The sequence below is a fragment of the Chelon labrosus genome (assembly GCF_963514085.1).
Source record: "Chelon labrosus genome assembly, chromosome: 12".
Classification (NCBI taxonomy): domain Eukaryota; kingdom Metazoa; phylum Chordata; class Actinopteri; order Mugiliformes; family Mugilidae; genus Chelon; species Chelon labrosus.
The window spans coordinates 28,975,291-29,003,155 of record NC_140345.1 but is presented as its reverse complement, the minus strand read 5'-3'; the positions used below and the strand labels follow the sequence as shown (position 1 = coordinate 29,003,155).

General features: G+C 44.3%; 3 protein-coding genes across 3 annotated transcripts; 1 reads left to right on the top strand and 2 right to left on the bottom strand.

The window, feature by feature from the left end:
- Nucleotides 1-4,951: 4,951 nt before the first annotated feature.
- On the bottom strand, nt 4,952-16,895 carry scn1ba (sodium channel, voltage-gated, type I, beta a; the record flags this gene model as incomplete). Its single annotated transcript, XM_084557022.1, has 5 exons — nt 4,952-5,040; nt 5,282-5,423; nt 6,352-6,589; nt 8,000-8,166; nt 16,838-16,895. 5 exons carry the CDS (start codon nt 16,893-16,895, stop codon nt 4,974-4,976), a joined length of 672 nt encoding a protein of 223 aa, XP_084413148.1. The 3' UTR covers nt 4,952-4,973.
- A 3,111-nt stretch (nt 16,896-20,006) lies between these two features.
- Nucleotides 20,007-20,454, top strand: LOC311496568 (potassium voltage-gated channel subfamily E member 1-like; the record flags this gene model as incomplete). Its single annotated transcript, XM_084556455.1, has 1 exon — nt 20,007-20,454. The coding sequence occupies exon 1, from the start codon at nt 20,032-20,034 to the stop codon at nt 20,452-20,454; it is 423 nt and encodes a 140-aa protein (XP_084412581.1). The 5' UTR covers nt 20,007-20,031.
- Nucleotides 20,455-20,484: 30 nt separating this feature from the next.
- On the bottom strand, nt 20,485-23,764 carry LOC311497217 (dnaJ homolog subfamily C member 28-like). The gene is made up of 2 exons (XM_084557414.1): nt 23,656-23,764; nt 20,485-22,717 (listed from the first exon to the last, which is right to left on the bottom strand). The coding sequence occupies exon 2, from the start codon at nt 22,699-22,701 to the stop codon at nt 21,553-21,555; it is 1,149 nt and encodes a 382-aa protein (XP_084413540.1). The 5' UTR covers nt 22,702-22,717; nt 23,656-23,764; the 3' UTR covers nt 20,485-21,552.
- Nucleotides 23,765-27,865: the final 4,101 nt, after the last annotated feature.

Genomic DNA, 27,865 nt, shown 5'->3' with positions numbered 1-27,865 from the left:
AAACACGCAGCGAGTCCTCGTCTCTCTTTTTGTCTCCTCTCTCTTTCTGTTTCTATCGAGGCTCAAATCTTTGCAGCAGATTTAAATAAATAAAGAATGCGAAAATACTCCGTTTCATATCAGAGGGATGGAAGGAAGACAGCTTAAAGCAGTTCTGTTGAGTTAGTGGTGATAAAAACTAATGAATTAATCACAGAGGAAGCTCTTGATTAAATCAGCGACAGACATTTCTAAACTCCTGACACAGAGACGACGGCAGCGATCTTATCAGGAGAGAAATGTTTCTGATAACGACGTTGTCCCAGGGCTTCTGTTTCTCCGTCGTCTTTCTGTGGACGGAGGTTTTATCAGATCACATGCAGCTGATGTAAAGTAGAAGAGAAGAGAGTAGAAACACATCTCTGGTTAATTGATTGTGTCAGACAGTAGCTCCCAGATATCCTGCATCTAAAGCATAGACTGTATATAAATATGGACACCACGTCTCCTCTTCCTCTCATATTGATGCCCCGCCCACACTTCCTCTCACGTTTTAGTTTAATTAATGCTACGCTCTGCTCTACCTCCACCAGTTTATTCATTTATTTATTTATTTATTTTAAACAACTCTTATGGGACCGCTTTACGGAGCGGTTGGCATGGCAACTGGTGGTCGCCATTATGTCACATCCCGTTTCTATAGCGTCAAATATCTAAACGAAACTTATCCAAAACATTAACACTTGAACATTCATCAACGTTATATTAACGACCTAAAATGACAGAAACCATCCTTGAAAAAAATATTATTTGTGTTTTAGTGTTTACTTTGACCCAAGCCCCGCCCACTAACACGGAGGGGGTGGAGCTTATGACCTATAATGCAGTCAGACACCAGGGGCAGCTCTACTTGATTTGGCTTCACTTTAGAGGTACTCCATGTGTGCATCCGAATAGTCAGTCCATACTAACATCGGTTAGAACGTACGACTCAACCGTAAATTTAGTACGTTATTTATGTATGCGAGCGAGTAGTAGGCTACAATAAGGACGTACTGGGCAGCCATCTTGCCTGTCCTTAGACCCCGGATTTTTACATGTGACGCCGACACATATGACGCACACCGGCGGGTGCCGCAAAATTTTAAAGCCACCTCGGAGAAGTATTTTCGAAACAACCAACATTTTAAACTCAACATTTATCCTAATATACTGACATTTATAAACTTCGGTTGTCGTAGCTGTAGCTGTCACAACGGTCTCAGCCATTTTGTCTGATTTGATTTTCCCGGCGGCTCGTCGTCTTCTACGCTTAGCGGGCTCCCGCTGAATTGTGGGATAGCGTAGTGAGCTACCGTTGTAGACTGTGGAGGTAGTAGGCCATCCGGGGATTTTTCGCCTACTAGTCGATGTCTACTAAGAATTCGGACGTACTACTACTGTGGCGTACTGCGTCTCGCCTACTGAACAATACGTTAGTATGGGTATTCGGATGCACCCCATGTGTTTTCCATCACAGTTTCTATGTCTTCACTAAAGACTTTCTTTATAAACGTACGATCTTTGAGCCCGACACAATTTCTACTTCTTGTATTTAGCAGCGACTTTTCCTCCAGAATCGGTTGAAACAAGATCAAGTATCATCAGAAACAGGCTGGCTGCTGACGTTTAAACTCAGTAAACGTCTGATAGGAAGTTAGACGTGCTCAGCATCAACGAATATGTTTTGGTTTAATTGTCTTCTAAAAAGATTAAAAGAACTCGAGCTGATGCTAAGACCCGTTCTTTGCTCATATCTGCTTCGTTGATCATATGTTGATTAATTGCTTTGTCAGAAAATCCTTCCCACACGTCCCACGTCTAAAAGTATGAACTAACTTTTATAAACGAGTTCCTTTGGCTCCAAAACAAGAACCCAGCAGCTCTCTACTGTTACAGCTTCTCTAAAATCAAACCTCAAACATCATTTCACATTTTTCAACAAGTGTTTTCTCTCAAACGAACTCCTCTGACCTTCTCAGGATTCTATTCATTAAAAGAACTCGACACGTCTGATTATTTTTGTCACATCAGGATTTTATTTCCGTCTCTGGTTTCTTTATTTTTTTGGCAGGCAACATTCCCACACCTACACATGAAGTGAAGACTGCGGTTTAATTAGTAAATCTGGCTGAAGGGAAGCTCATGGACACGAGGAAGAGGCGTTTAGAGGATGTAAACCAGCTGAAACTCAAAATCACCTGGTAGGCAGTGTGTCCTCTCAGAAAGCAGCACGCTCCACGTGGTTCAGTAGAAAAGAGATGAGCAGTAAACCTGCAGTAAACCTGCAGACTGGCAGTGACACGGAAAGACTGGAGACGAGGCTTCATCTCTGCTCTCGTTTGGTTTCTCTGGGAGGCACACCGGACGGGTCTGAGTGGTGATTTCTACCACGGCAGTTTAGAGAAGAGCAGATTGTCAAGCCCTTACGTTTCTACAAAGACACTTTAGTGTGAAAGACAGAATTCACGGCTCCAGGTGTCTGGACGTGTTCTGCTCCTGTGTTTTCTTGGGAAGAGCAAAATTTAGAGTTGATTAGTTTAAACACAGTGGTGGTCTGCTGACATATTTAAAAGTCTCAGTGTCCTAACTCCTGCTGGACGTAAAACATTTTGGACATTTCTGAGCAGACGTGTGAAAGTCAGATTTCCTCTCGAGTTAACACGACATGTTTATCTTGGTTAGAATCCGTCTGATTCTGTACTGAGCCGCTTTAAAACATCTTTGCATCCTTCAGTATTTTCTACATTTCTGCGTAAAAATATCTCAAAACATTTTGTTCTCTTATTTTCAGAACTTTATTCAGAAATGTAGAAAATACTGAAGGATGCAAAAACATTTAAAGTGCACGGTACGATGAACCAGGTTTTACCTTTCACATTTTCTTGCATTAAATATCAGAAGACTTTTTTTTAAGGTGCACTGTTTCCTCTGCAGCTTTTAGTCGCCTTTTATTGGAGAATATTTCTAGTGTTTAAAAATTTTAGTTGCAGGTTTTCTCTGTAAAGCTGCAGAGGAAACGTTGATCCCATCCATGTTAAATTAAATCTGATCAAACTGGTTCAGCTGCACATCAGAGGCATGTCAACTGTTTTCGTAAGCATGCAAATAGTGATATACAGTGTTTAATATACTCTACATGTGTTAAAAGATTATCTGTGCAGACGACTATATACAGTTAAAATGTTTCCTCCTCAGTCTTGTTTCACAATGACCTGATATCCCTCAGGACGCCACACGCCTCAGTCCTTTCCATCCTTATGCAGGAAGTCATGTTAAAAAAAAACACTTTCCATGGAGATCTTTGTCTTCTCTGTGGTTCCATGAGTCCGTCTTGTGGAGATGATGGTGGGATGTGAGTGACGGTGAGAGGAGAGGGCACAAGAGGTGGAGGTGAAACTCCTCAAGGAAGTCGCCTTGAATTCTTCCTCAACCTGAAGTACAGGAAATAAATAACTGTCAGTGAAATGAAACCTAAATGTGGAGCAGTAACACTTTCACCAAGCTCGTAAACCTTGTTCCTGGCAAAAGGAATAAAAAGGAACGAGTGAGAGGCAGCACGTCAGTAATATCAGTGGACATGAACATGCAGCTTAAAAGTATTTTCTTTTATTCCTGCATAAAAATTACTCAAAACATATACTTGTGTATTGTGTTTATCCAGGAAAGTGAGCCAATATTACATATCAGAGAGGAGCTCCTCTACCATCCAATCAGAGTCCATGTGTTGAGAAGTGTTTCCATCAGTGTAATGAGACTCAGGTGTGGTTCAGTTCCTGGTTTAGTTTCAATAAATCAGGGATTTGTCTCAGTCTGATCTTCACAACACATGTTTGTGGACAAAGGAGCTTTCTGAGGAGCTCAGAGAAAGAGTTGTTGTTGCTCATCAGGATGGAAAAGGTTCCAGAACCATCTCTAAAGAGTTTGGAACCCACAAATAATCCACAGTCAGACAGATTGAAGACGACTGTTCCCCTCCACAGGAGTGGTCCACCAACAAAGATCACTCCATAATAGTCTGAGAGGTCCCAGAGGAACCCAGGGGAACTTCTAAGCAGCTAAAGGCCTCTCTCTCATTGGCTGATGTTAATGTTGATGAATCCACTGAACAACCATGGTGTGATGGACAAAGACACTGCTCTCCAAGAAGAACATTTCTAAACATCATGTGGACAAGACAGAAGACTAGTGGGACAATGTTTAGTGGACAGATGAGACCAAAGTAGAATAGTTTGGTTTAAATGAGATGAACCAACACTGCATCATTCCAGCATCAGAACCTCATCCCTCCATCAAACATGGGGGTGCTAATGTCCTGGTTTGGGCCTGTTCTGCTGCATCTGGACCAGGACGGCTTGTCCTCATTGATGGACCAATGAATTCTGAATTCTACCAGTGAAGTCTAAAAGAAAATGTCAGGACATCTGTCCATGAGCTGAATGTGAAGAGAAACTGGGTCATGCAGCAAGACAACGAGAACCAAGAACACAAGTGGTTCTACAATAGAACGGTTAAAGAAGAACAAGATGAATGTTTAGGAACGGCCAAGTCAAAGTCCTGACCTTAATCCAATAGAAATGTTGCTGTTGGACCTGAAGCAAGCAGTTGATGTGAGGAAACCCACCAACATCTCAGAACTGAAGTGGTTCTGTTCTGAGGAATGGGCTAAAATTCCTCCAAGCTGCTGTAGACCACTGATCAGCTGTTACCAGAAACCGGGAAGAGTTCAGTTACTCTATAACTCACAGGTCTGTAATATTGTATTGTATTAATATTGGCTCATTTTCTTGAACAAACAAATACACAGGTATACTGTTTCTGTTTCTACTTTTGCTTTGAGACATTTTTATGAAGAAATGTAGAAAATTCTTTTTTTTTGTTTTTTACCAAAGTACCAGCAGTGATGATTTAAATATAAGTAGGAACAAAAGAAACAGAACAAAGACCTACCAGTGCTATTCTGCATCTTGTACACCTGCACAATTATCTTTACTTTCCGATGCTATAGCTAAATATTCCGCCCTGGAGGAAAGAGAGTGATAGAAAAGAGACATTCAGGAAGTCAGGTTGAGTAAATCAGAGCATCAGTACAGTTAGAAAAACAAGGGAAATGTTATTTTTGAACAGAGCAGATTGTCTCAGTGGGAAAAACAAGGGTGGAAGGTGGAGGGGATCGGGACATTTGGACGTCCCAGCAGGATCTGGACACCGGAGGAAGGAGGCCGGCTGCTCGAGTGTTTTTTCTGTTTGAGGTGTAACTCACGCGCTCTCTCTCAGAGCTTCCTCTCCTGCAGCTGAGATCTTCCTGTAGCAGTAAATCATCTCAACCAGCAGCCAGAACTGCAGCCCAATGATGGAGACGTACATCATCACCTCGGACAAGATGGACGCCATTCCCCTGGTGACTAGAGAGACGCACAGAGAAGCATGAGGCCAAGATATATAGCATCTGTGGTTAGATTTTTAGTTGCACCGTGAAAAGGGGCGAGGAGTTTAGTTTTTTTTGGTTTGTTTTTTAATTACAGTGCCTCTTAATTCATCTTTTGTTGAATCCTGCAGCAGACGTGGGTTAATCTATCTGATGTTCACAAGGGTTCAGCGTTTTGCTGCAAAAACCTTCCACAAGTTGAAGGTAAATCGTAGCAAAGAAAATTAAAATCAGAGGACCGAGCATTAAACCCTGAGGAACACCTCTGTGTTAATTTAAGCACTTATTACTTCCCCTATTCTTTTGGAAAGACTTTCACGATCTGTGTCCTTTCTTATTTGTACCATAATACACTGAAGTTAATAAAAATTGAAAAATTTTGACATTTTGACACCTAAAAAACAAACGACCCATAATGATGTTAACTGGAAAAAAGTAAATACTAATCCTTCACCTTTCCTCTCAAACTACTAGAATAAAATCCGCCAGTCTAAAAATATATTACCAGAAGTCGAAACAACCGGAATAACACTGTCAATCTTTGTTTCCAATAACTGAAACGCCTCTTTATCATTTACAAATGTGTTGCACTGTTGTGGATTTAAAACATTTCTTTAAACTGAGAAGATTTTTCAGGAAAAAAAATGACTAAGCAAGGATATCAAGATAATCTATAACTACTTAGAAGAAGAGTAAGTCACTGAGTCATGTTACATATCTTTGTAAAGGCCTTCTTCCATACAAGAGGCTGTTGTTTATTATCTGTAGTACCACCACTAGACCACTAGATGGAGGCAAAGTACCGTGTATGGAACTGATTAAATATTGAGACATGAAGAAATTCTGAGCTTCTTCTCTAGTAGCTTCTCTAGTTTCAAATGTCGGGTGGAACGGGGTTGACTTACGTTGTGGCATCACGCGCAAGACGATAGTTTTGTTGGCGCTGCTGGGATAATCGAGGTTGGCGTACATGAGGATCCGGTTGAACTTGCAAAAGTAGGTGCCCGTGTCGTTGATGGTGACGTTGAGGATGTAGATGGAGCCGTCCTGCAGGTCTTCGGTGTTTTTGCTGCCGTTCCAGTGCAGGCGGTCGTAGAAACGCATGTCAATGACTTCGCCCCCTTCTTTACTGTAGTTGTACAACTGGAACAGGAGCAGCAGAGTAAAGAAGAGGCAATAATGGTGTCTATCAAAGTCTACCGAGTCTAGAATCAGTGGTCTGGAATCAGAAAAATAAAACTGCCAATGACCAGCTGGTACATGTTCAACACCTAGGAAGCTAAGAGGAGATACCATAGGCTGGGAGGCCAGGAAGAGCAACTATTAGCTGGGAGGAGTTGCTATTAGCTGGGAGGCTAGGAAGCTAAGAGGAGTTACCATAGGCTGGGAGGCTAGGAAGAGCTACTATTAGCTGGGAGGCTAGGAAGCTAAGAAGAGCTACTATTAGCTGTGAGGCTAGGAAGCTAGGAAGAGCTACTATTAGCTGGAAGGCTGGAGAAGGCTACTGTTAGGTGGGAGGCTAAGAAGCTAGGCGTGTATGGCGTGTCATATTATATGTTATATGTTATATGTGATGTGTGATTTTTTTTGTATGAGACTGTGATGTTAACATCAAATGCTGCTGTCTTTCTTTATGGAATGAATTGATGTGTGAAGAAGAATATCCTTTATAGGACAATAAAGACTCTATCTATCTAGGAAGAGGTCCTATTAGCTGGGAGGCTAGGAAGCTAAGAGGAGTTGTCATTAGCTGTGAGGCTAAGAGGCTAGGAGGCTTGACGTCCTCTTTGTCTCTTTCTCTTTGCTGTTTGTAGAACAAACTTTGAGTGTCTGTCTTTCCTGTCGTTCGTTAAGTAACAGACGTCCGGTCTCCTCCTCACCATCACCGCTGCCTTTCCTTGCATCGACCGAGCTGCAAGTTACAGCCACACCTCTGCACTTCCTGGAAAATTAGTGATGCTAATGGGTGCAGCTCGAAGCTAATGGAATCTGTCCGGCTGCAGGAATGCAGAGTAATGGCCTCTCTGCTTTGGCCTCTGAGGGCTCCCTATGGGAAGTAAAAACACTCGTCATCCAGTCGACACAAGGAGCGGCGCAGAAGCCTGTCATGAAAAATGCAGGACTCAGCTCTGTCTCATGATAAATGCAAAGCGGACGCTTCCCAGAAGAGCACAGAGGCTTGTGTTATTTGGAAACGTGATTACATCAGAGAGAAAACAGCAGCGGTTAAAATGACAGTGGGTTTATGCTCATCAGATGTACAGGTTTCCTTCCTCAGGCCTCCTGCAGGTATTTTAGTCTAAGCCGAAATAAGCATGTGGACGTCCCCCTGGTGGCAGGACGAGTACAGGTCGTATAAGCCGTGCCCCCTCCATGTTAAGGAGGCGTTCGGGTCTGCATTGTCACCGTAGCTTAGGCGACAAAATGACGCAGAAGCCTAAACCGCCTCAGTCTTCTGTCCATCACCATACAGCCACGGTCTGATTGGCCCGGCACATGAGCGTGACTTACAGGTGAGTTCGTACAGGTGAGTATTTACAGGTGAGTACTTACAGGTGAGAACTCGGTCTCGTCTCGGGCCTTGAAGAGCCAGCTGACGGTGGCGGTGGCCTTCACCTCGCCCCTCCTCTTGCAGGAGATGCAGCCCAGCTTGAAGCCGTCGTTGACCACGGCCTCCGTGTCCGACTCCACCTCCACGCAGGCGCCATGGCAACGGGATGCTGCAGAGGGAAGGGGGACGAAGGACACTCGGTTAGAAAGCTCCTCCGTCTCTGGCTGACGTGGCCGAGGCTAGAGGCGGATTCACGGGCAGAGCTCTGGCGTTTTCTCTCGGTACTTGCAGGCAGACTGTCTAAACAGTACGTCAGAAAACAGCTTCTGGAACTCATCTCTTATTTATTTATTTATTTATTTATTTATTTATTTGCGTGCTTGCTGTCATTGCTCTTTGCATGCGAGTGTTTTTACTTCTTGTCTTTTCCTTCGTATTGGCCGTGGCTTTTTTTCTTGCATTGTTTTTATTTCCACTCATCATTTCATTTCACAGATTTGTTGGTAGTTAGTGTTTTTCTGTTTGTTTAGTTGTGATTTTCATTTTGAACGTGTGTGAAACTGAGAGGAAATAAAGAGATTCTGCTGTTCAACGGCTGACTGAGCTAGAAGCATATATAGAAGCGTGAGTCTATATATGCTGTCATGACACATACTTCTCATCGGGCCAGGAGTTACACACCTGTAACTCCACATGTTTCTGTCTGACACTGCACCTTGCAGTTTCCACTGACGCCTCAGCAACCAATGATCTGCTATTCTCAACTCTGACCCCCGGGGAAGCTTTTGTTTTGAATTGTCAGATGGAGGGAGGAGGATGAGGGAGGAGGAGAGGAAGACACGGCACACAACCAAGGTCAAGGTTCATCGTCCGTTAAACAAAAGAGAAGAGCTGCACAAGATGAAAACAAACATGAGGAATGAGGGATAAAAAGAGAGAGAGTTAGCACATGCTTCAGTTTATAACAGCAAGCAGAGGGGGGAGAGGGCGGAGCAGGAGGGAGGAGGCCTAATGCAGAGAGAGAAAAGAGGGGGAAGGAGGAGAAGAGAAAGTTAAGGTCATAATGTACGACTTCACAAATACATCAACCCAGCATGGCTACCACATCCTGAAAGAAGAGATGGACTCGTGCGTTTAAACGCAGACGGAGGCAGAGATCAGAATCTGGATGAAAAGGTTAAATCATCGTCTGGTTCAGATGCATAAAGATGCTGATGTGTCTCCTGACATGAAGATCTGCTGGAGCTGGAGTCATCAAACCGGTTTTCAGTTTGTCTTAAAGGACGACTCCAGGGTCACGGACACGGTCTGGTTCGACTTCTGGCTCCTGGAAAACCACGTGTTTGTTGTTTAAAACAAATGAGATGTTGTTGAACGTGTTGAAGATTTCAGATTTTATATTTTTGTTCCTCGGTTCCTTTGATTTGGATTCAGTTCAGTTGTAGATTTGTCCACAGCCTGGAGCCGTTGAGTAACACGTCTTCATTTTGGTCAGGGTTTAAGTGAGACCATCGACGGTAGAGCTAGGTTTATACTCCTGACACGGGTCTACGACGGCGTAGATTTAAAGTTTTGCACTTTGTTCTGAGATTATGCTAAAACACCTGTGAGTCAATGGTGTAGGAGGAGACAGACGGACGGAGAGTTTCCTGTGTCTCCACATGCGTCCACAGCCAGCAGACATCTGATCTCACTTTGTCTTTATGCTTAACACTGACATAATTGGGCTAAAGCCTAACACTGTAGTACTGTAGTACTTTAGTACTGTAGTACTGTACCAGCTGCTGTCTCTGGTAGATCTCTGACTTGTGGACATGACACATATTTTGGAACAAGCTGCGTGTAACAGTGGATGGTGTGGGAAGAGTTTTCTGAGAAACGTGGAGAAACAATCAGCTGTTGTTGAAGTCTGCGTCGCCATGAGGAGGTGACCGTTGGGCCACAGCGTCCATCTGACGGACGCAGAAGCATAAACGACGGGCTCTTGGTGTTTTATGTCACAGTGAGTGGATAATCTGACACTGTAAACTGCACTACCTGATATTTTATATTATCTCTCTTGTCTGCTGCAAACGGGACGTGATTGTTTGTGTTAATTACCGTTAGCTGCACCAGCTGTCACTGCTGCTGCTGCTGCTAATCCTCAGACGCCGATAGAGGTCGATGAAAGTCGTCCATCTCAGGACAGGAGACCATTTGAAAATCAAACAACTGACATTTTTTCTAAACCAAAATTCAGGTTAAGTGTTAATGTGCAGCGACCGTTTGACCTGTGATTTCAGGGTGCAGACAAAAACCAGAAGGACACAGGACGGTGAAGACACAACAGCTTTGAGACAAAACGAGAGAACAGACAGAAGAGACACTTTACTCTTTACACAGAAGCAGAAACTAAGAGACGAGTGCAGGAGTTGTGCTGCGGGACAAAAAGAACGGATGAAGCTCCAGAGGGAGGCAGTAATCCTGAGGGAGGACGGTGACGCAGCGAGAGGCCGGACCGTGCAACGTGAGCAGGGACGCTGCTGACTGTCCAAAGCTGAGGCAGCAAGTTCAGAAGACGGCGAAAAGACAGAGCGAGACAGACATGCAAGCAGACACAATGGGAACTTAACAGAGTGCAGACTAAACAGAGTCACCACACAATGAGTCTTAGTGGGAGCAGCAGGACACAAACACACACAGCATCAAAAACTGCAAAGCCTCTGCGTAATCTGCTGACTGGCCTTTCAGATTATGCAACGGATATTCCAGAAATTGCAGATTAGGAGATTTTATTCCCTGACAGGCGATGGTTAATCCCTCACATCGGTTGCTGTTTAGCCCTGAGGCCTACGAAGCAAAAAACCTGAGCGAGCTGCACAAAGGACCATCCACCCCGCTGAGGGCAGCTAGCTTAGCATGTCACTGGAGGGCAGGGCAGCTAGCTTAGCATGTCACTGGAGGGCAGCTAGCTTAGCATGTCACTGGAGGGCAGCTAGCTTAGCATGTCACTGGACGCTAAAGAACCGACCCTAAAAGAAAGAGACGGGGGAAAAGGAAACTGGATAAGCGAGATAAGACGTGAGAGAGGACATCGTCTGTTTCCATGGCTTCGTTCCTGCGTGCACACATAACCTGGGGAAATGCCAAGCGCCTGTGACATTTCCCGTGACACCGAGCAAGCCAGAGACTTTCCACTGGAACAAGTCGAACACTGAAGCACTTTGCTCCGAGAGACTCTTTCATTCTACTGTTTATGACCTGTTGTCACCATCAAGCAGGAGGATTCGTCCCCTTAAAAACAAACGTTCACACCTGAGTGATCTGATCACAAGGGGTCACCTCAAAGTACAGGTGTGAACACACTTAGATCAGACCCTGGACCCATTCAGACCTCACATCAACACCTGTCCATCCACCTGGTCTTAATCTAAATGTGTCTCCACATGCGTCCCCAGCCAGCTCTTGAGATCTGATCTCAGTGTGTGTGTCTGTAAATCAGCAGCGCCACCATGTGGTCAGTAGAATATTGTAGCAGCTGCTGTCTCTAATGGATCTCTACCTACCGCTGGATCAGAACCATCAACAGCTGCTGGTTGACTTGGAGACATGATCCAGATGTTGGAACAAGATGGAAAGACTCTCACATGTTAAGATCTGATTTATTTTAGAGACAAAGAGGAACCAGGTCTCTGTTTTACATCAACATGAACGCTCACTTGCTAATTAGCGCTAATGTGTATTTTTATGATGGGATTAAAAGCGGCAGTACTCAGTCATATTTCTTTATTTCTGAGATCAGATCATTGAATAAAGCAGCCACTTGTGAACAGATCATCCAGATCAGGACAACATTCTTACTGTAGTTTGAACAAACATGCATCCTGGATCACATTAAGGACTGAAGTACGTACCCTAACCCTAACTGGATGACTAAAACATTGTCTGTGGACCCAGGAACCACCGTAGCTCATTTCTCTTTCTGTGCAGCGGAAACTTGTTGACTCCTCTCATATATAGGACAATGCTACCAACCAATCAAAGACAGAGCATCTTAAAAACAGATTTAGAGGAGCCCAGAATGCCACGCAATAAGTCAGGTCAGGTTCTGAGGAATTGGACATGGTGCTGGGAGACGAACCGTCCTTTTCTTCTTGTGAAAGTGACGCGTTGGACTTGATTGCAACCAAGACGAGGGACGTCAGTTGTTGGGTTTCTCTCTGTAATACCAAATTAATTCTTAGTTATGATTTGCCGTCCTAAATGAAATTAAAATTGACAGCCAGAGGAATCCTTCCCTAGTTATTTTATATCCATATTCCTCGTTTCAAATTACAAAGAAAACAGAAACAAAACTCTCAAACCTTCCCAGATGAAGACGACCTTCTAGTGTCTCTTCTATTCACTTCTCTTCTCCAACAATCGAGCACATCAGCAGAGATTACTGCAACACAATAAATGTCCAGCTGCATCGACTCTGACTGCAGCTGCAGCTCAAGGAGGAAACGATTCATGTGAGGCAGTTATTAGAGCATGAATGGAAAACAATCTGGCACATGCATCCATCCTGCTGCTGCTGCTGCTGCTGCTGCTGGTTTCATGTTCGTCTCATTCATCCTGCAGCAGGCTCGTCAGTTCTGTGACATTTTTGTTGTTCAGATCTGAATCTGTTGTTGAGAATGAAACACAGAACACACATTCATCCTCAGCTCGTCTGCAGCACAGAGCTTTTCCTTCTCACAATGTTCCACGACGCAGGAAACACACGAGTGGAACTAATAATACGAGCGACGGCTTTGTTGCATTTACAGTAAGTGCATGCAGGCTCACTTAGAGTGCAGCTAAATGGAGCAGAACCTCGTTAAGTCAGGACACTGACACTCATATTAGATTCATACGCGTATTGAATGTGTTTTTTTTTTCACCTTTAAGAAGCATTAACTCAACAGAATCTGGAAATAAACCGCTGCCAACACATCTCAGAGCAGAAGCAGAGTGTTTACTCCGTTAATCTGATACGACTGCACAGCTAGCTGCAGGATGAATCACATGGATGACGCACGTTTCAGTCTAATGGTCACAGCTGGAAAACCAAAACAATCAGCTCAAAGACACTAAAACAGACGGAGTCAAACCATGATGAGGGTTCACACCTTAACGTCAAGACTTAAACTGACAGAATGACCAATGGGTGTTTTTCCCAGCCAGCTGACAGTAAGTGAATGCAGCATTTTAGAAGAACTGAATATCTTGACTTACTTTCCTTCATTAGTTCTGGAATAGTTCTGGTTTAAGTTCTGGTTTTAGTTCTGGTTTAGCTTTAGTTTAAGTTCTAGTTTTAGTTCTGATTTAGCTTTAGTTTAAGTTCTAGTTTTAGTTCTGGTTTTAGCTCTGGTTTAAGTTCTGGTTTTAGTTCTGGTTTTAGTTAGTTCTGGTTTTAGTTAGTTCTGGTTTTAGTTCTGGTTTTAGCTCTGGTTTTAGTTCTGGTTTTACCTCTGGTTTTAGTTAGTTCTGGTTTTAGTTCTGGTTTTAGTTCTGGTTTAGCTTTAGTTTAAGTTCTAGTTTTAGTTCTGATTTAGCTTTAGTTTAAGTTCTGGTTTTAGTTCTAGTTTTAGTTCTGGTTTAGCTTTAGTTTTAGTTCTAGTTTTAGTTCTGGTTTAGCTTTAGTTTAAGTTCTAGTTTTAGTTCTGGTTTAGCTTTAGTTTAAGTTCTGGTTTTAGTTCTGGTTTAGCTTTAGTTTAAGTTCTGGTTTTAGTTCTGGTTTAGCTTTAGTTTAAGGTCTGGTTTTAGTTCTGGTTTTAGCTCTGGTTTAAGTTCTGGTTTTATCTCTGGTTTTAGTTAGTTCTGGTTTTAGTTCTGGTTTAGCTCTGGTTTAAGTTCTGGTTTTAGTTCTGGTTTTACCTCTGGTTTTAGTTCTGGTTTTACCTCTGGTTTAAGTTCTGGTTGTAGTTCTGTTTTTTTAGTTTTAGTTCTGGTTTAGCTCTGGTTTAAGTTCTTGTCTTAGTTCTGGTTTTGGAGCTGGTTTTAGTTCTGGTTTTAGTTCTGGTTTAAGTTCTGGTTTTAGTTAGTTCTGGTTTTAGTTAGTTCTGGTTTTAGTTCTGGTTTTAGTTCTGTTTTTTTTTTTTTAGTTTTGGTTCTGGTTTAGCTCTGGTTTAAGTTCTGGTTTTAGTTCTGGTTTTACCTCTGGTTTTAGTTCTGGTTTCACCTCTGGTTTAAGTTCTGGTTGTAGTTCTGTTTTTTTAGTTTTAGTTCTGGTTTAGCTCTGGTTTAAGTTCTTGTTTTAGTTCTGGTTTTAGTTCTGGTTTTAGTTAGTTCTGGTTTTAGTTCTGTTTTTTTAGTTTTAGTTCTGGTTTAGCTCTGGTTTAAGTTCTGGTTTTAGTTCTGGTTTTAGTTAGTTCTGTTTTTTAGTTTTAGTTCTGGTTTTAGCTCTGGTTTAAGTTCTGGTTTTAGCCCTGGTCAAAGTTCTGGTTTTAGTTCTGGTTTTAGCTGTGGTTTAGCTCTGGTTTTAGTTCTGGTTTTGGTCTCCACCAGCTGGTTTCTAACTGTCTGACAGCTGTTTGGTGCCGTAAAACCAAAACAATGAGCAGAAACACACTATAATGATCCACATGGAAACTTTTCCTAACATCTGTCGTTGTGCTCACAGTAAGTGAATGCAGCATTAGATCCTTCATTTAGTTTTGGTCTCCACCAGCTCCTTTCTAGCCGTGTGAGGGATGTCTGGTGCTGTAAAACCAAAACAATGAGAGGAAAGTCACTAAAGCGGGTGGAGGTCCGTCTGCAGTGATTCCCTGCTGAGAAACTACGATCCGTCTTCACACTGATTCACGGCGAGCATTCGTCCTTGTCTGCCCTTGAGCTCTACCCCGCTGCAGGAAGCATCGTCTCTCTCCTCATTGGTCCTTCTGTCTCCAGGACGTTGGCCTCCTCTGCTCCTTTCTTCCTTTCATCAGAGCCATCGTCACAGCTTTCTGTCCAAGGACTCGTGTGTGTTTGTTTTTTTTTCCTGAGCTTTTGGAAACTGTGGAAGATCTGGACACGTTCCAGACGGCAACTGTTCACAGACTGATCAACCGTTTAAACAGATGCTTTCACATTCAGAAGAACATCAGTTCAAGTCAAACCAAGGTCACGCCGTCCTTCAGACCCAGGTGTGAGCCTTGTAATCAGGCCGCGGCTCAGAACCAGACGCTTTAAAAATAGAGTTCAGGATAGATTTAGATCGGTGCAGCAGCTGCAGACCGAGCAGAAAAACTGTTTGTTTGCTGAACGTTGCTCTGATGGAGAGCATCAATCTAGAGCTCCTGATAAAAACGGATCCGTTCGAGGCTTTAGAGACGAGACTCTCAACTTTCTGACGCGTCTCTGAGCTGCAGCGTTAAGAGGCTTTTTAAGAAAGTGCTGCAGCGGTTCTAACTCGCGCTGCGGTTGCTCAGATATCCTGTCGACGGCCATTTACAGACTAAATGTCTCTGTGGTGCATTAGTTAAATCTGCATCAGGGCTTTTATGATAAATATGAAGATAATTCATGAATCTATGAATGCTGACAGAGAGAGAGAGGATGACAAAGAGTCATTTCATGCACACATCCAGATGTTTAAAGCCACAGACTAATCACTGAATCCAAATATCTCTGAATTATAACTTTATAAAATCATAATTTTTTGTCATTTAATGTCACATTACACCTTCTTATAACTGATTTTCTATAACTGTATTCAGGACAAAGCCCCTGCACCTTGCTTTTTTAGGTTTTATATTCCTTTAGTTTATTTCGTGTTGCTGGTGAGGGAGACTTGCAAAGTAAGAATGTGATCACTGAGCACAAGACAAGAAACATGTTGAGTGTTGAAGCTGCAGCTACTTCTTCTTCTTCCTCCGGTGCAGACTTCATGCTGGTTTTCTCTCTGTCCTGCATCCCTCTTCATTCTCTCTGAGTCCATCTGTCCTCTGCAGGACGTTGACACATCATCCTAGTTCCTCTAATTCTTTTCTCCTGGTTTTTAAACACACACACTTCAATCTGTTCCTCTCCCTCCCTCCAGTTTCACCGTCTGATCCAGATGTGCTTCTCTCCGGTCCTTAACTAACCTCCACCAGACCGCCGGCGTTGTGTAACCTTCTTTCCAAAAGCTTCCTGCAGCTCTGTGTGCTCGGCACAAACCCACTACAACCGATTCCTTTTTTTAAATAGTTCTGAGAGGATGAAGCTGCGTGCAGTAAAGGACGTTCAGGCTGTCTGAGGCTGTGACTGTTTCTCTTAAAGGATATTAGATGCATTTATGAGAAACAGAGTCATGAGATCAACAAACATTTAAATGAACATGTGCAGAAAATCTCTGAGCAAAGAGACGATCAATCGACCAGTTAACTGCTTTTATCTGCATCAGAGACAAATCTGACAGAAATTACAGAAGAAGAAGAAGAAGAAGAAGAAGAAGAAGAAGTACAACCCAGAGACTAAACTGTTCTGCTGTGATGAAGAACGTTACTATAAAGTCACCAAACAGAATCCATGGAGTCCACTCAGTCAAAGGCTGCACCCAAACAACAACAACAAACACTGAACGTTTAAAAGAAGAGAAAAGTTTCCTGGAGACAGCGTCAAGGAGAAACATCTTCCAGAGAGGGTTAGGGAGTTTATGGCAGCGTTGGATGACCAGAACATTTCTGGAGTAGAGAACACAAGGTACCAGCTACCCTCTCCACACTACATTAACTCTGACAGCTCTGTCACTGACTCCTCAACAGCAAACTCCTCAAACACTGACAAAACAAACAAACAAAAAAGAAGCTAAATCTGCTGGTGGGGGGCTCTTATGTCCCGAGGCGTCACCGTGGCGACCCCGGCCCACTCACCTTGGAGGACCAGGAGGACCAGAGGAAGCAGCAGCAGCAGCTCTCGTACCACAGACATCCTGACGGCGTCTCTCAGCGGCGTCACAAGACAGACAAACGAGACAGACAGACAGACAGACAGACAGACAGACACTCTGGAGACCTCAGAGCACTGAAGACACGTCCTCACGTCCTGGGGGGGACTCCTTCCTGACACTGCTGCTGGGAATCTGGGTGTGGTCCAACCCGGAGACCTCCTCCTCCTCCTCCTCCTCCTCCTCCTCCTCCTCCTTCTTCTTCTCTTTGGGGGCCCAGTGAGGGCGGTGGGGTGGGGGGTGATCTATTTACACACCTGTTAAAACCTCAGTCGTGTCTCCTCGTCCTCTCTGAATCAGTCTGTGACAGACGGAGCAGCTCCAGTTACCAGAGGGAGGAATCAGTCCTGGTCTCAGGTTTCAGGTCTCAGGTTTCAGCCTTTGGTTCAGCTCTCTCTACTCTCTGAGGTGGACACACGGGTCGCTGGGGCTGAGAGCTCCATGGATGAAAAGGAAGACGAAGGAGTTGATCCAGAATGCTGCGTTCAGGGAACCCTCCCCAGACCTGAGCTGAGCTGAAAGCACTGAGCTCACAGAGACTCCACGGCTCTCTGGCTCCTCTGGGGGGGGGGGGGGGGGTTATTGTTTGGTTATTGCCTCTGGTCGGGGTTATTGCTCTCTGTCTCCGGTTTCCCATTCATCATCATCATCATCATCTTCATCCTCATGAGGAGCAGGTGGTCAGACTGTCTCCTCCTCCTGCTCCTCTTCATTCCAGAGGCTGAGGTTTACAATCAGCTCGTCTCTAAAAAAATAAAAAATCTGAGATGAAGAAGGCGTTGAAAGGGGGCGGAGCCAAGCGCAGCGTCTCTGAGTCCGTTTACCTGTCCCCTCTGCGCCTTCTCTCCTCCTCTCCGTCAGCCTTGAAGCGCCTCCTCCTCCTCTCCTCCTCTTGACGGGTCAGACGTGGATGGCCTCCCTCTCCCTCCGCCTCAGACCAAACGTCTCCTCTGCTCCTCCTGCAGGAGCCGAGCGAGGAGCAGAGGAATCAGCAGCCTCCTGTTACAAGAGGGAGGGACGCTGATCAGCCTCTGGGAGGGAGGGGGGAGGAGGAGGAGGAGGAGGAGGAGGAGGAGGGAGGAGGAGGGAGGAGGGAGGGGGTGATGCATTGCAGCAGAGGGATGGAGAAAGAACAGGAGGAGGAGGAGGAGGAGGTATAGAGCCGTTGTCATGGCAACATGGATTTATTTATTTTCTTCATCCCTTCCAGAAAAAGAGGATGAAGAGTTGGGTCCTAAAATCAGAGACAAGACGTCAAGAGAAATAAAATGAAATAAAATGAAAAACAAAACAAAAAAATAAAAAAGACACGTGAGGTCAAAGAGAGTTTATTTTATTTTATGTAAATTATTTCAGTTCCTTATCAACCCTGGCTGCTGACTGAGCTTTAAAAATAAATCAATTCATGAACTTATTTATTTATTTCTATTTATTTTATTTTATTTTATTTGTTTTATTTATTTAGTACCTTTCAGACTTCATACATATCCATAGTGATGTGTCATTTCATTTATGCAGAGTCTAGATGTGACGTAGTCTTTTAATTCTACTCGTTAAATAATAAAACAGAAGTTATCATTTATATTTGTGATGTTTGTCCCTTCTGTAAAAACGGGTCTGGAGTCTCTCTCTTTGGAACTGATTCTGCTCCAGAAAAGATCTGCTGGACCAATCAGATCGTTTGTGGGCGTGGCTTAGTGTCACCTGGATAAAGAAGAAGAACAATCAGCAGAAGAAAGTCTTTTAAATCGAGTTTTTGTCTCGACCAAGGAACCACATGGTTTGGTTCGTGTCACGTTGAGCTGCCTCGGTTCAAACAACAACAACAAGCTGCCATGACACCGTCTGAGAAACTAGATTCAGTTTGTCAGGGATCAGATGATGTCGGTCAAGGTCGGAGGGGGGGGTGCTCAAAACTCAGACTAGAACAAACTAGTGTGGACGTGTGTTGTGTTTGTAGAAGACGTTTCCTCCGAGTGTTCAGCTCTAAATGATGGTGGAGGGTTTACGTTTCTATCTGGAACATCTGGGGCCGGAGTCCACCTGAAGGTCACATGACTAGAGTCTGGTAATGACCTGATACTCACCTGGACCTGGACCTGGAGGAGTCTCTGAGGCTGTGTGGTAAACTGATGTCAGGTTATATCTCCCTGTTCAGTTTGACATCGATGGACTTCTCTGGCTAAAATATGGACTTGGTTGTCCTCAAAGGACACAGGACAAAGGACAAAGGACATCCTGAATGCTGAGGAGAGTATGAGGAAGAAGAAATGTACATGCACATGAAAGTACAAGCAAACCCTGGGGGGGGGGGGGCACAGGCAGAGAGTTAAAGGACACTTGGAGGTGACTGTAACTCAATCTCTGAATACTCTGAGCTGTAAACTACCTCCAGACTGAAAGCAGCTTTGTTCTGGGTCATCAGACATCAGAAATAAACGTCTGATCGATGCATTTCAGGACGTTTAATCAGATCTAACTCTTTCATTTATCAAGGTTTGACTTTAAACACGCTTCATGCCAGCGGATGGTGCAGGCAGCCGTTTCAGCTCCTGACTTTGACCTCCAGGTTTCATTAAACGTGTTGACATGTGGAACACGAAGCAGCATGAAGGCTGGCGGCACAAGACCCAGAGGAGACGTGGAGGAGTTCCTTCTCTGTTTTGTGTTTTTTTCTTTACTTGAGCTGTTTCTCCAGGAGCTCAGAGTCTCTGCTGAAACCACCGCCGGCAGGAACTCAGCTCAGATCCTTCCACAGGTAGGATACACCTTCTACTGGACCATTCAAACACATTAAACTGTTTACATGTAGTTCCTGGATGAGTTTTATTTAAGTCTGTACATAAGGTATTTATGGTGGTTTGGTTTTATTTTCTCCTGAGGAAGGATCCTTTTTATTTTTTGCTTCTTGGTAGAAAATAATCTAATTAATTTGAATCTGTGTCTCTGAATTATTAAGTATATATATTTGTAGGTTATGATAGTCATTTAATTGTGTTATTGTGAAAACTGACATTAAGTTTTAAACATCTAAAACATCCACAAATAAGTCATAAATGAATTAAAGGTCTTCTTCCATTTCCTGGCTGCAGTTTGCTGAGTGTCCAGCAGAGGTCGGTCATGTCCCACATTAACGCCACCGAGCTGCAGTCTCTCCTTCTCTCCATCCTGCAGCACTGCCTCAACACCACCAGCAAACAGTCGCCCCCGCCTCAGAACTCCACTACCCAGCAGGCTGTGCAGCAGGCGGCCGGCACCAGGGTGCACGCTCAGTCTGAGGGAATCGTGTACATCTTCCTGGTGGTCGGCATGTTCAGCTTCTTCACGTTCGGCATCATGCTCAGCTACATCCGCTCCCAGAAGCTGGAGGGTTCTCAGGATCCGTACCACCAGTACATTGCCCACGACTGGACCAGGGTGACGGCTCCGTCCCGGGCCGTCGCTCAGGCTCTGCAGAGGGCGACGGCGGGCGGCAGCAAGGAGCCCACAGTCATCTGCAACCCTGCCACAGTGGAGCATCTCCCAGAAGGACTCATCCAGTGACTTACAACATCTCTCAAGAGATCAGCACTAGATTTATTGATTTACCACCTTAATGTCACACAGCAACCAAGTATTACAGTGTTTGTATTTTCAGTCATTTCACAGAAACAACCCAGATGAATGCCACGAGTGGAATAAGTGTCAGTCTAATAAAGTTGTTCCATCTATCTAGTGTTTCTGTTCCTCCTCCATGTCCAGAAATATGATTTATACTCTTACAGAATCAGTCTGGTAACACTCCATTCTGATTTCATTATGATACAGAGAAATGGATTGTCATAGAAGTATTTTTATTGATTCTATAACGTGCACAATGGTAGAATGCTAAGATGTACAGGCCAAAGGTTTTGATTTACGTTACAGACAGTATAAAGATGGACGGTAGAACAGCTCCTCTAAAGTGAAGCCAAATCAAGTAGAGCTCCCCCTGGTGTCTGGCTGCAGTATAGGTCATAAGCTCCACCCCCTCCATGTTAGTGGGCGGGACTTGGGCCAAACTAAAACACTAAAATACACGTCAAATAATTTTTTTCAAGGATGGTTTCTATCATTTCATGTTGGTGAATGTTCAAGTCTCATTTCTTTGGATACGTTTAGTTTTAGTTATTAGACGCTATAGAAACAGGACGTGACACAATGGCGACCACCAGTTGCCGTGACAACCGTTCTGTAAAGCGGTCCCATGGGACTGTGAGGCTTGTAAAAACTATTTTTAAAAACAAATCCAGTGTCTAATCCATCATGTCCTTGTAACAAGTGGAGGTAGAGCAGAGCGTAGTATTAATTAAACTAAAACATGAGTGAGTCTGGAGGAAGTGTGGGCGGGGCATCAATATCACGGCTCCACGTGGCTCCGCCCCCAGACCGTACTGATCAGACTCTGGATCCAAACTCACAAGATGGCGCTGCCCGTATCCCCGGGAACATAGAGTCAGTTTGACCAATGAGAGGAAGAGGAGACGTGGTGTCCATGTTTATATACAGACTATGGTTTACACAACTTTTCATCAGTGTTTAACAATCTGCAGATTTTCTCAATGAAGCGTTTTACTTTCATCAGACGCAGCAGAAACTGTCGTCTGGTTCTAATTTCAAAAGTCATCGGATGAGATTCTGCATCCAGGACACGAGGCCTTGTTTCCTGTTTTTATTCGCTACGTCAGCTCGTTTCTTCTCCTCCTTCCTCCTCTCTCGCTCCTCCTCTCGTTCCCTCTGCTGGTCCAGTCTTCGTTGGCGGGCTCCTTTCTCGGCGCGCTCTGCCTCCCTGGACAAGCTGAAGTGAACCATTTGCATGTGGAGCATCGGCACAATGAGGTTATAGTTGTCCACCGTCTTGTTGAGTTTCACCAGCTCCTCCCCGACCGACGTACACAGCTGCTCCCACTGCCGCTGCTCGTCTGCGGTCATGGGGTCGCCGAGCCTGGCCCTCCCGTCCAGCAGCCTCTTTCTCACGTGGGCGGCGGCCTCTCGGATGTCCCGTTGCGTGACCACCCAGGGAGGCTGGTACCCGTTGTCTATGAGGATGCGGTTAAGGTTGTGGGTCATGGGGTCGGCGTAGGGATTGTGCTGGAACTTGTTGAGGGGCTTCCCAGCTCCGCTCAAGTTCCTGAAGTCTCCACGGGCCATGGACTCCTGGATCAGGTCCTCCACGAGCCGTTCCACAGCCTGGGTGATCTTGATTTTGTGGCTACGCTGACGCATGTCCCGCTCCACCAGCGCCCCCTCTGCCGCCGCCGCCCTCTCGTGCTCCCTCTGCCGGTAGTTCAGGACCTGCTCGGACGCCCGGTCGACTCGGATCTGCCGGTACTGCCGCTCGCGCTGGCTGGGCGTGCCCGAGCCCACGCCCTCAAAGCTGAGGTAGTGTCTGTGCTGGACAGCTGCACCCTTGGACCTGTCCTCATCCTCCAGTTCCTTCTCTCCATCGGGCTGCTTCATCTTGCTCTGATACGCCAGCACGGCGCGGTAGGCCTCCTCGACCCGAGCGAACAGCGCCGAGTCTGCGGTCGCTGCACCGGAGTCCGGGTGGTAGAGCTTGGCGAGGCGCAGGTAGGCCTCCTTCACCTGTGCAGGGGTGCTGTGTCCATCATCCGGCAGCTGCAGAAGCCTGAAGCTCTCTTTCAGGCCGAGGCTGATGAGGGGACCGGAGCTGAGCGGTCTGACCGGCGGAGACCCCCGAGACAAGACGAGCAGCAGACGTCCATGGTGGAAGTCACAGCGGGAAACCAGGAGCAGGAAAGTCCAACTCATCTCCAGCTCACTGCGGCTGATTTGGAAAGAAAAAAGCTTTTATTCTTTTATTTTATTGTCTCATTGTGTCGGGCAGAGTTAGAAACGTTTCTACATAACAACAACTGAAAACATCAGAGAGAGGGTGGACATGGTCTGCAGCGATGCTGGATGGAGGACACAAGGTCCCAGTAGAACATGGACCAAACATCACACTGACTCCACCCTCTTCTACCCATAATGCACCCTGGTGTCATGTGACCACCAGGTTAGATCCGTCAGACCAGAACCTCCTTCCTCCAGGTCTCTGTGGTCCAGTTCTGAGCTTCCATCAGAGGTCAGAGGTCAGAGGTCAGTATGGAGACCCTGACTGGTCTGAGATCCTCTGAGTGGTCTGACTCCTCCTCTTCTTCTTCATGCTCTTCCTCCTTCATCTTCCTCCTCCTCCTTTCCTTATTTCTCCTCATCTTCTTCATCTTCCTCCTTCATCTTCCTCATCCTCTTCTTCCTTTCCTTCTTCCTCCTTTTACTTATTTCTCATCATCTTCTTCATCTTCCTCCTCCTCCTTTTCTTCTTTCTACTCCTCATCTTCTTCATCTTTCTTCTCTTCTTCATGCTCTTGCTCCTTCATCTTCCTCATTTCTCCTCCTCCTCCTTTTCTTCCTCCTCCTCCTTTTCTTCATCCTCTTCCTCCTCTTCTTCATCCTCCCGTTTTTCCACAGTGTGGAGAAGGAGTAAGTAGAAGAGGAAGAGGAGGAGGAGGAAGGGGAGGAAGAAGACGAAGGAGAGGAAAACGATGCAGAGGAGGAGGAAGATGAAAACGAGGAGGAGACTTGAGGCTAGCTAGCTAGCAGTGAGTTAGCCTTCAACTTTTCAGCTAGCTTAGCTAACAGTTAGCAGTTAGCCTTGTCAAACTGAGTTAAGTGTGAAAACATTAAACGGGATGAAGTCTGAATGAAAACAGAAACACAGACCAGTTTAAATCACAACCACAGAGGACAGGAGAGACACCCAGGTCAGCTGCTCCTGTTTGTTATTGTTGGTCTTCTTCTTCTTCTTCTTCTTCTTCTTCTTCTTCTGTTAGCATTTCCCTGCTGCTGCGTCTCACCGTCGCCCCCTGTCGACCGTCCAGGAGATCACAGCTGCCCCCGTCTTTCACCTCCTTTCTCATTTCATGGTTAGAAAGTATCTCAGGTGTATTTTCTGTTCATCTCCAGCTGCTGTCTGGGTCTGTTGGGGCCCCAGGAAAAAACGTCCACGCTAGACTTGTTCAGGGACAAGAGAAAAAGACAAAAACTAAATAATAATCATTTAAATATTTCTCCTCAAACGTTAAGGCTAGACTGGCAGCACTCATTATTAATAATAATCATCATTATCTGCATCATTCATCACTGTTTGTCTTTCTTTTCTTTTTTCCATTATTTCTTTCTGTTATTGAATCTTAGCACATTTCTGCTGCTGTCTCCATTTTTTTTCTACATGCTGTAAAACCAACTTTAGATTTAAAAAGTGATGTTAAAGGGAGACTTACTGACCTGTGATTGGAGGAATCTGTTTAAGTGGTTCTCTTAAGACAACCTCCTAAACTGGTTTCATGTTCGTCTGTCCGCCTTCCTTGAAAATATGCGCGCTCCCGTAGCCAAGGGCGCGCCTCCTTCTGGGAACTTTGCCAGGACGCTGGTCTGACGGTGAGCACCGAGTCTCCGTTATCCCGGTCACATCAGCCATGAATACTTGACTGTTATTAACAAAAACAAGTGGACGGATTTCAGCAGAGCGACTGAAGGTAAAAAACGATTTAATAAATGACATTTGTGTGTTTTACTTTCACTTCTGCAGTTTTACTTCCGCCTGAGAGACGTTTTCACCCATAAAGTAAAGGCTTGGTTCAGGTTAAAATCCTCCTCCAGTGAAAAGTGTGTTGTGCTCATTGTTACGTGATGTTCAACCTTCTCTGTGCAGGATGTGGTGCTCCTACATCACTGCTGTCAGATGGTTTGTGTTTATGTTCTCACCAGAAGTTAGGGTTGCCAACTCCCTGAAAAATAAATAAGGGACACCTGATTGTCAGGGCCAGCCGACCCGGTTGCCTTCATCTTCCCTGCGTGGTGAATTTTTTTAGCCCTTATTTGTGTGTGAAACAATTTTTTAACTATTCGACTCACACCTGAATTTAATTAGATTCATATTTCTAAGTGGTATGAACACATGGAAAACAAATTATTATTCAACAATTTATTTTTAATACAAAATAACAAAATTAACAGAATAAAATAAATATCTTTCTTAAACAGAAACCTGTCCTGCTGAACTGAAAACTGTATAAATTAATATAAAACAATAGAAAGCAGAACATTCCTCTCGTAATAGTGCAATAAGAAAAGTGTGAGGAAAAGTTGTTGCTTTGATGTCTTCTGGCATCTTCTCCAGTACCCTGCTGTCATCTCATTGAGCAGGAGGCAGCCTGGGAATAATTTACCGTAAAATGTTCATATAAAGCGTCCTGTTATTTATTCATTCCACTGACATTTTTACACAGTATTTTTGATTCTCACAGTAATACGGGACAAAGTGCGTCCCATTTGAGCTCAATACGGGACGCTTACTTTTGTTTTTAAATGGGATGATTCCGTTTTCGGGATGGTTGGCAACCCCAGAAACAGTCCACCTGTCAACTTTTGACTTTTCATGTAGAACATTTCTCTTCCAGAAAGTAACACTGGCAATGTTCAGTACTGTTTTCACCAAGCTCAAATAGAGGCTTAACTTAGCTACTGCTGTAGTTTGAAGTTTATCAACCCCTGAGGGCCCTTAGGGAGGTCTGCTATCCTCAAAAGTTAGTGCATTGCTACTACTGTAGTTAAAAGTTAATCAGCCCCCTAGAGCCCTTAGAGAGGTCTCCTATTGTCAGAGAAAACTTAATACATTGACTCTGCTGTAGTTAAATGTCTTTTTAGCCCTTCGGTGCCAGAGTTGAAAAGTTTGCACATTGCTACAAAGTTTGTCCACTCCTGGGGGCCCATCCATTGTGCCAAGATCCCAGGCAAAACACATTTAGGCCCTGTCCAGCTGAGAAACCCTAACAAACCTACGGTCATGTGATATGACGATTGCCCTACAATCTAAATGAACAAAGTAAATGCTGCTGGCTTGTATGGCCCACTCAGCAGCTGAACAAACAAAGAAATATCGCTACCAACTAACATGAAGACATCAGATACCTGCAAATACCGATCTCATGGTTTACGCTGCTGGAGCTGAAGTGACAAAAACCCTGATTCACATCCAGTCCTACATGTCCTGTGTGATACGTTCTCATCATTTTCCAGGCAGAAACAATGACGACTGAGAAGATCCTCGTTGAAACACTGAATCAGCTGAGTCCTGAGGACTTTGAAGAGTTCAAGTTACTCCTTCACACAAGACGTTTATCATTCAAACCATGGGAGCAACTGATAAAAGCAAACACAGAGGATGTAGTGAAGCTGTTGGTGGAGTTGAACAGAAAAGAGTGTGTGGAGGAAACCAGGAAGATTTTATTGAAGATGAACAGGACTGATCTGGTGCAGAGGTTGTCAGGGGTCGACTCAGGAGCCAAAGGTAAGACAATGAATTATTCTAATAATATACAGGAGGTCTTTAATATGAAAATCTAGCAGGTTACATGAAGAAATCCATCCAGCAACCTCCAACATCTGCAGATTGTAATCATGTCACTGTTGAACAGGTTTTAGTGTCACGTTGAGATGAAATCTTTTCTGTTCTAAACCTTAATGAACCCTGACGTTAAACAATTCATTAATAAGTCTTTGTTTCTAAGTTTCAGATCAGCAGCAGATTCCACTGACCCACAGAGTGAGTAGTGTCACATTAATCCACTTTACACAGTACAACTTGAATTCATCGTAAACACATCCAACACAAATACAGTTTCTAAATTTCCTCCCATATTCTCCAATATTCTCCCGGGCCCCTTCAGGAGGTCTCCTACTGTTGTTGAAGACTTAGCACATTGCCACTGCTATAGTTTAAAGTTTATGTCAGATGGGGGCCATTAAGGGAGGTCTCCTATTGTTATTGAAAAGTTGACACATTGCCACTGCTGTTGTTTGAGTTTTGTTGTGTCATGTGGGGGCCCCTAAAGGAGGACTCTAATGGGGGGAGTAGGTGTAGATGCTGATTTTGAAGAATTTCAACTCAATACCTTTTGACGTCATCCAACATGTTTTGATGTGTTTGTGTTCTTCCAAACTCTGGAGGAGGAAACATGACGGTTTCTAATTACACGAAAATATGGAACTATTAAAAAATAATAAACCCGTTTATAAAAATTAAAACAGAAAAGATTGAGTCACCTTGTGCCAACTCAAGACATGGACACACACACAGTGTTGTCATCATCCACAAGGGAAATTGTGACCAAGCAATTTCCCTTGTGGATGAATAAAGTTTATCTAAGTCTAAGTCTAAGTCAGTGGTGTTGTTAGTGGATTTAAATGTGGAACTTTTACTTATTTCTAAAACATTAATGAACAGAAAGGCCTGTAGCCATTCCAGATGAGTGACTTCACCTTTGACCCATGAACATTTCCTTTGAATTTACCAGGTGGAGATGATGGTGTCTGTTATAGAGCTGCTCCTGGAAACACTGTCTGATCTGAGTGACATCCAGCTCATAGTCTTTCATCGTCATCTGAGAAGAATTCATCGTCCCAGATATGACTCCAGCTTCTCATTGATGCTGAAGGACTCAGACCTGCAGGGCATAGTGTTTAAAGTGGTGCAGACCTTTGGTCAACAGTCTGTGAAGGTGACCATGGAGGTTTTACAGGAGATGAAGATGACTGATCTGATGAAGAGGCTGTCAGACAGCAGCTCAGGACCCACAAGTAAGACAACAAAGATAAAAACATGTAATAATACTAAGTAATACATGTAATAGTAACAAGTACTGTTTCTGTATTGAGAAGACATGTCATTTAGTATAAAATATGTTTCTAGAATATTTTGGGAGAGGGGGAAACACAAACATTATGTGTTGATAGTTTTAAGTGTAATTCTTTGTGACTAACAGGATTCATTGTTGTGCTTTCAGTTACATTAACACCTTTCTTTTCTTTGTTTCATCAGAGAAACCCCTGGATGAACATCTGTCTGCTCTGATCCACAAAGTGAGTGATG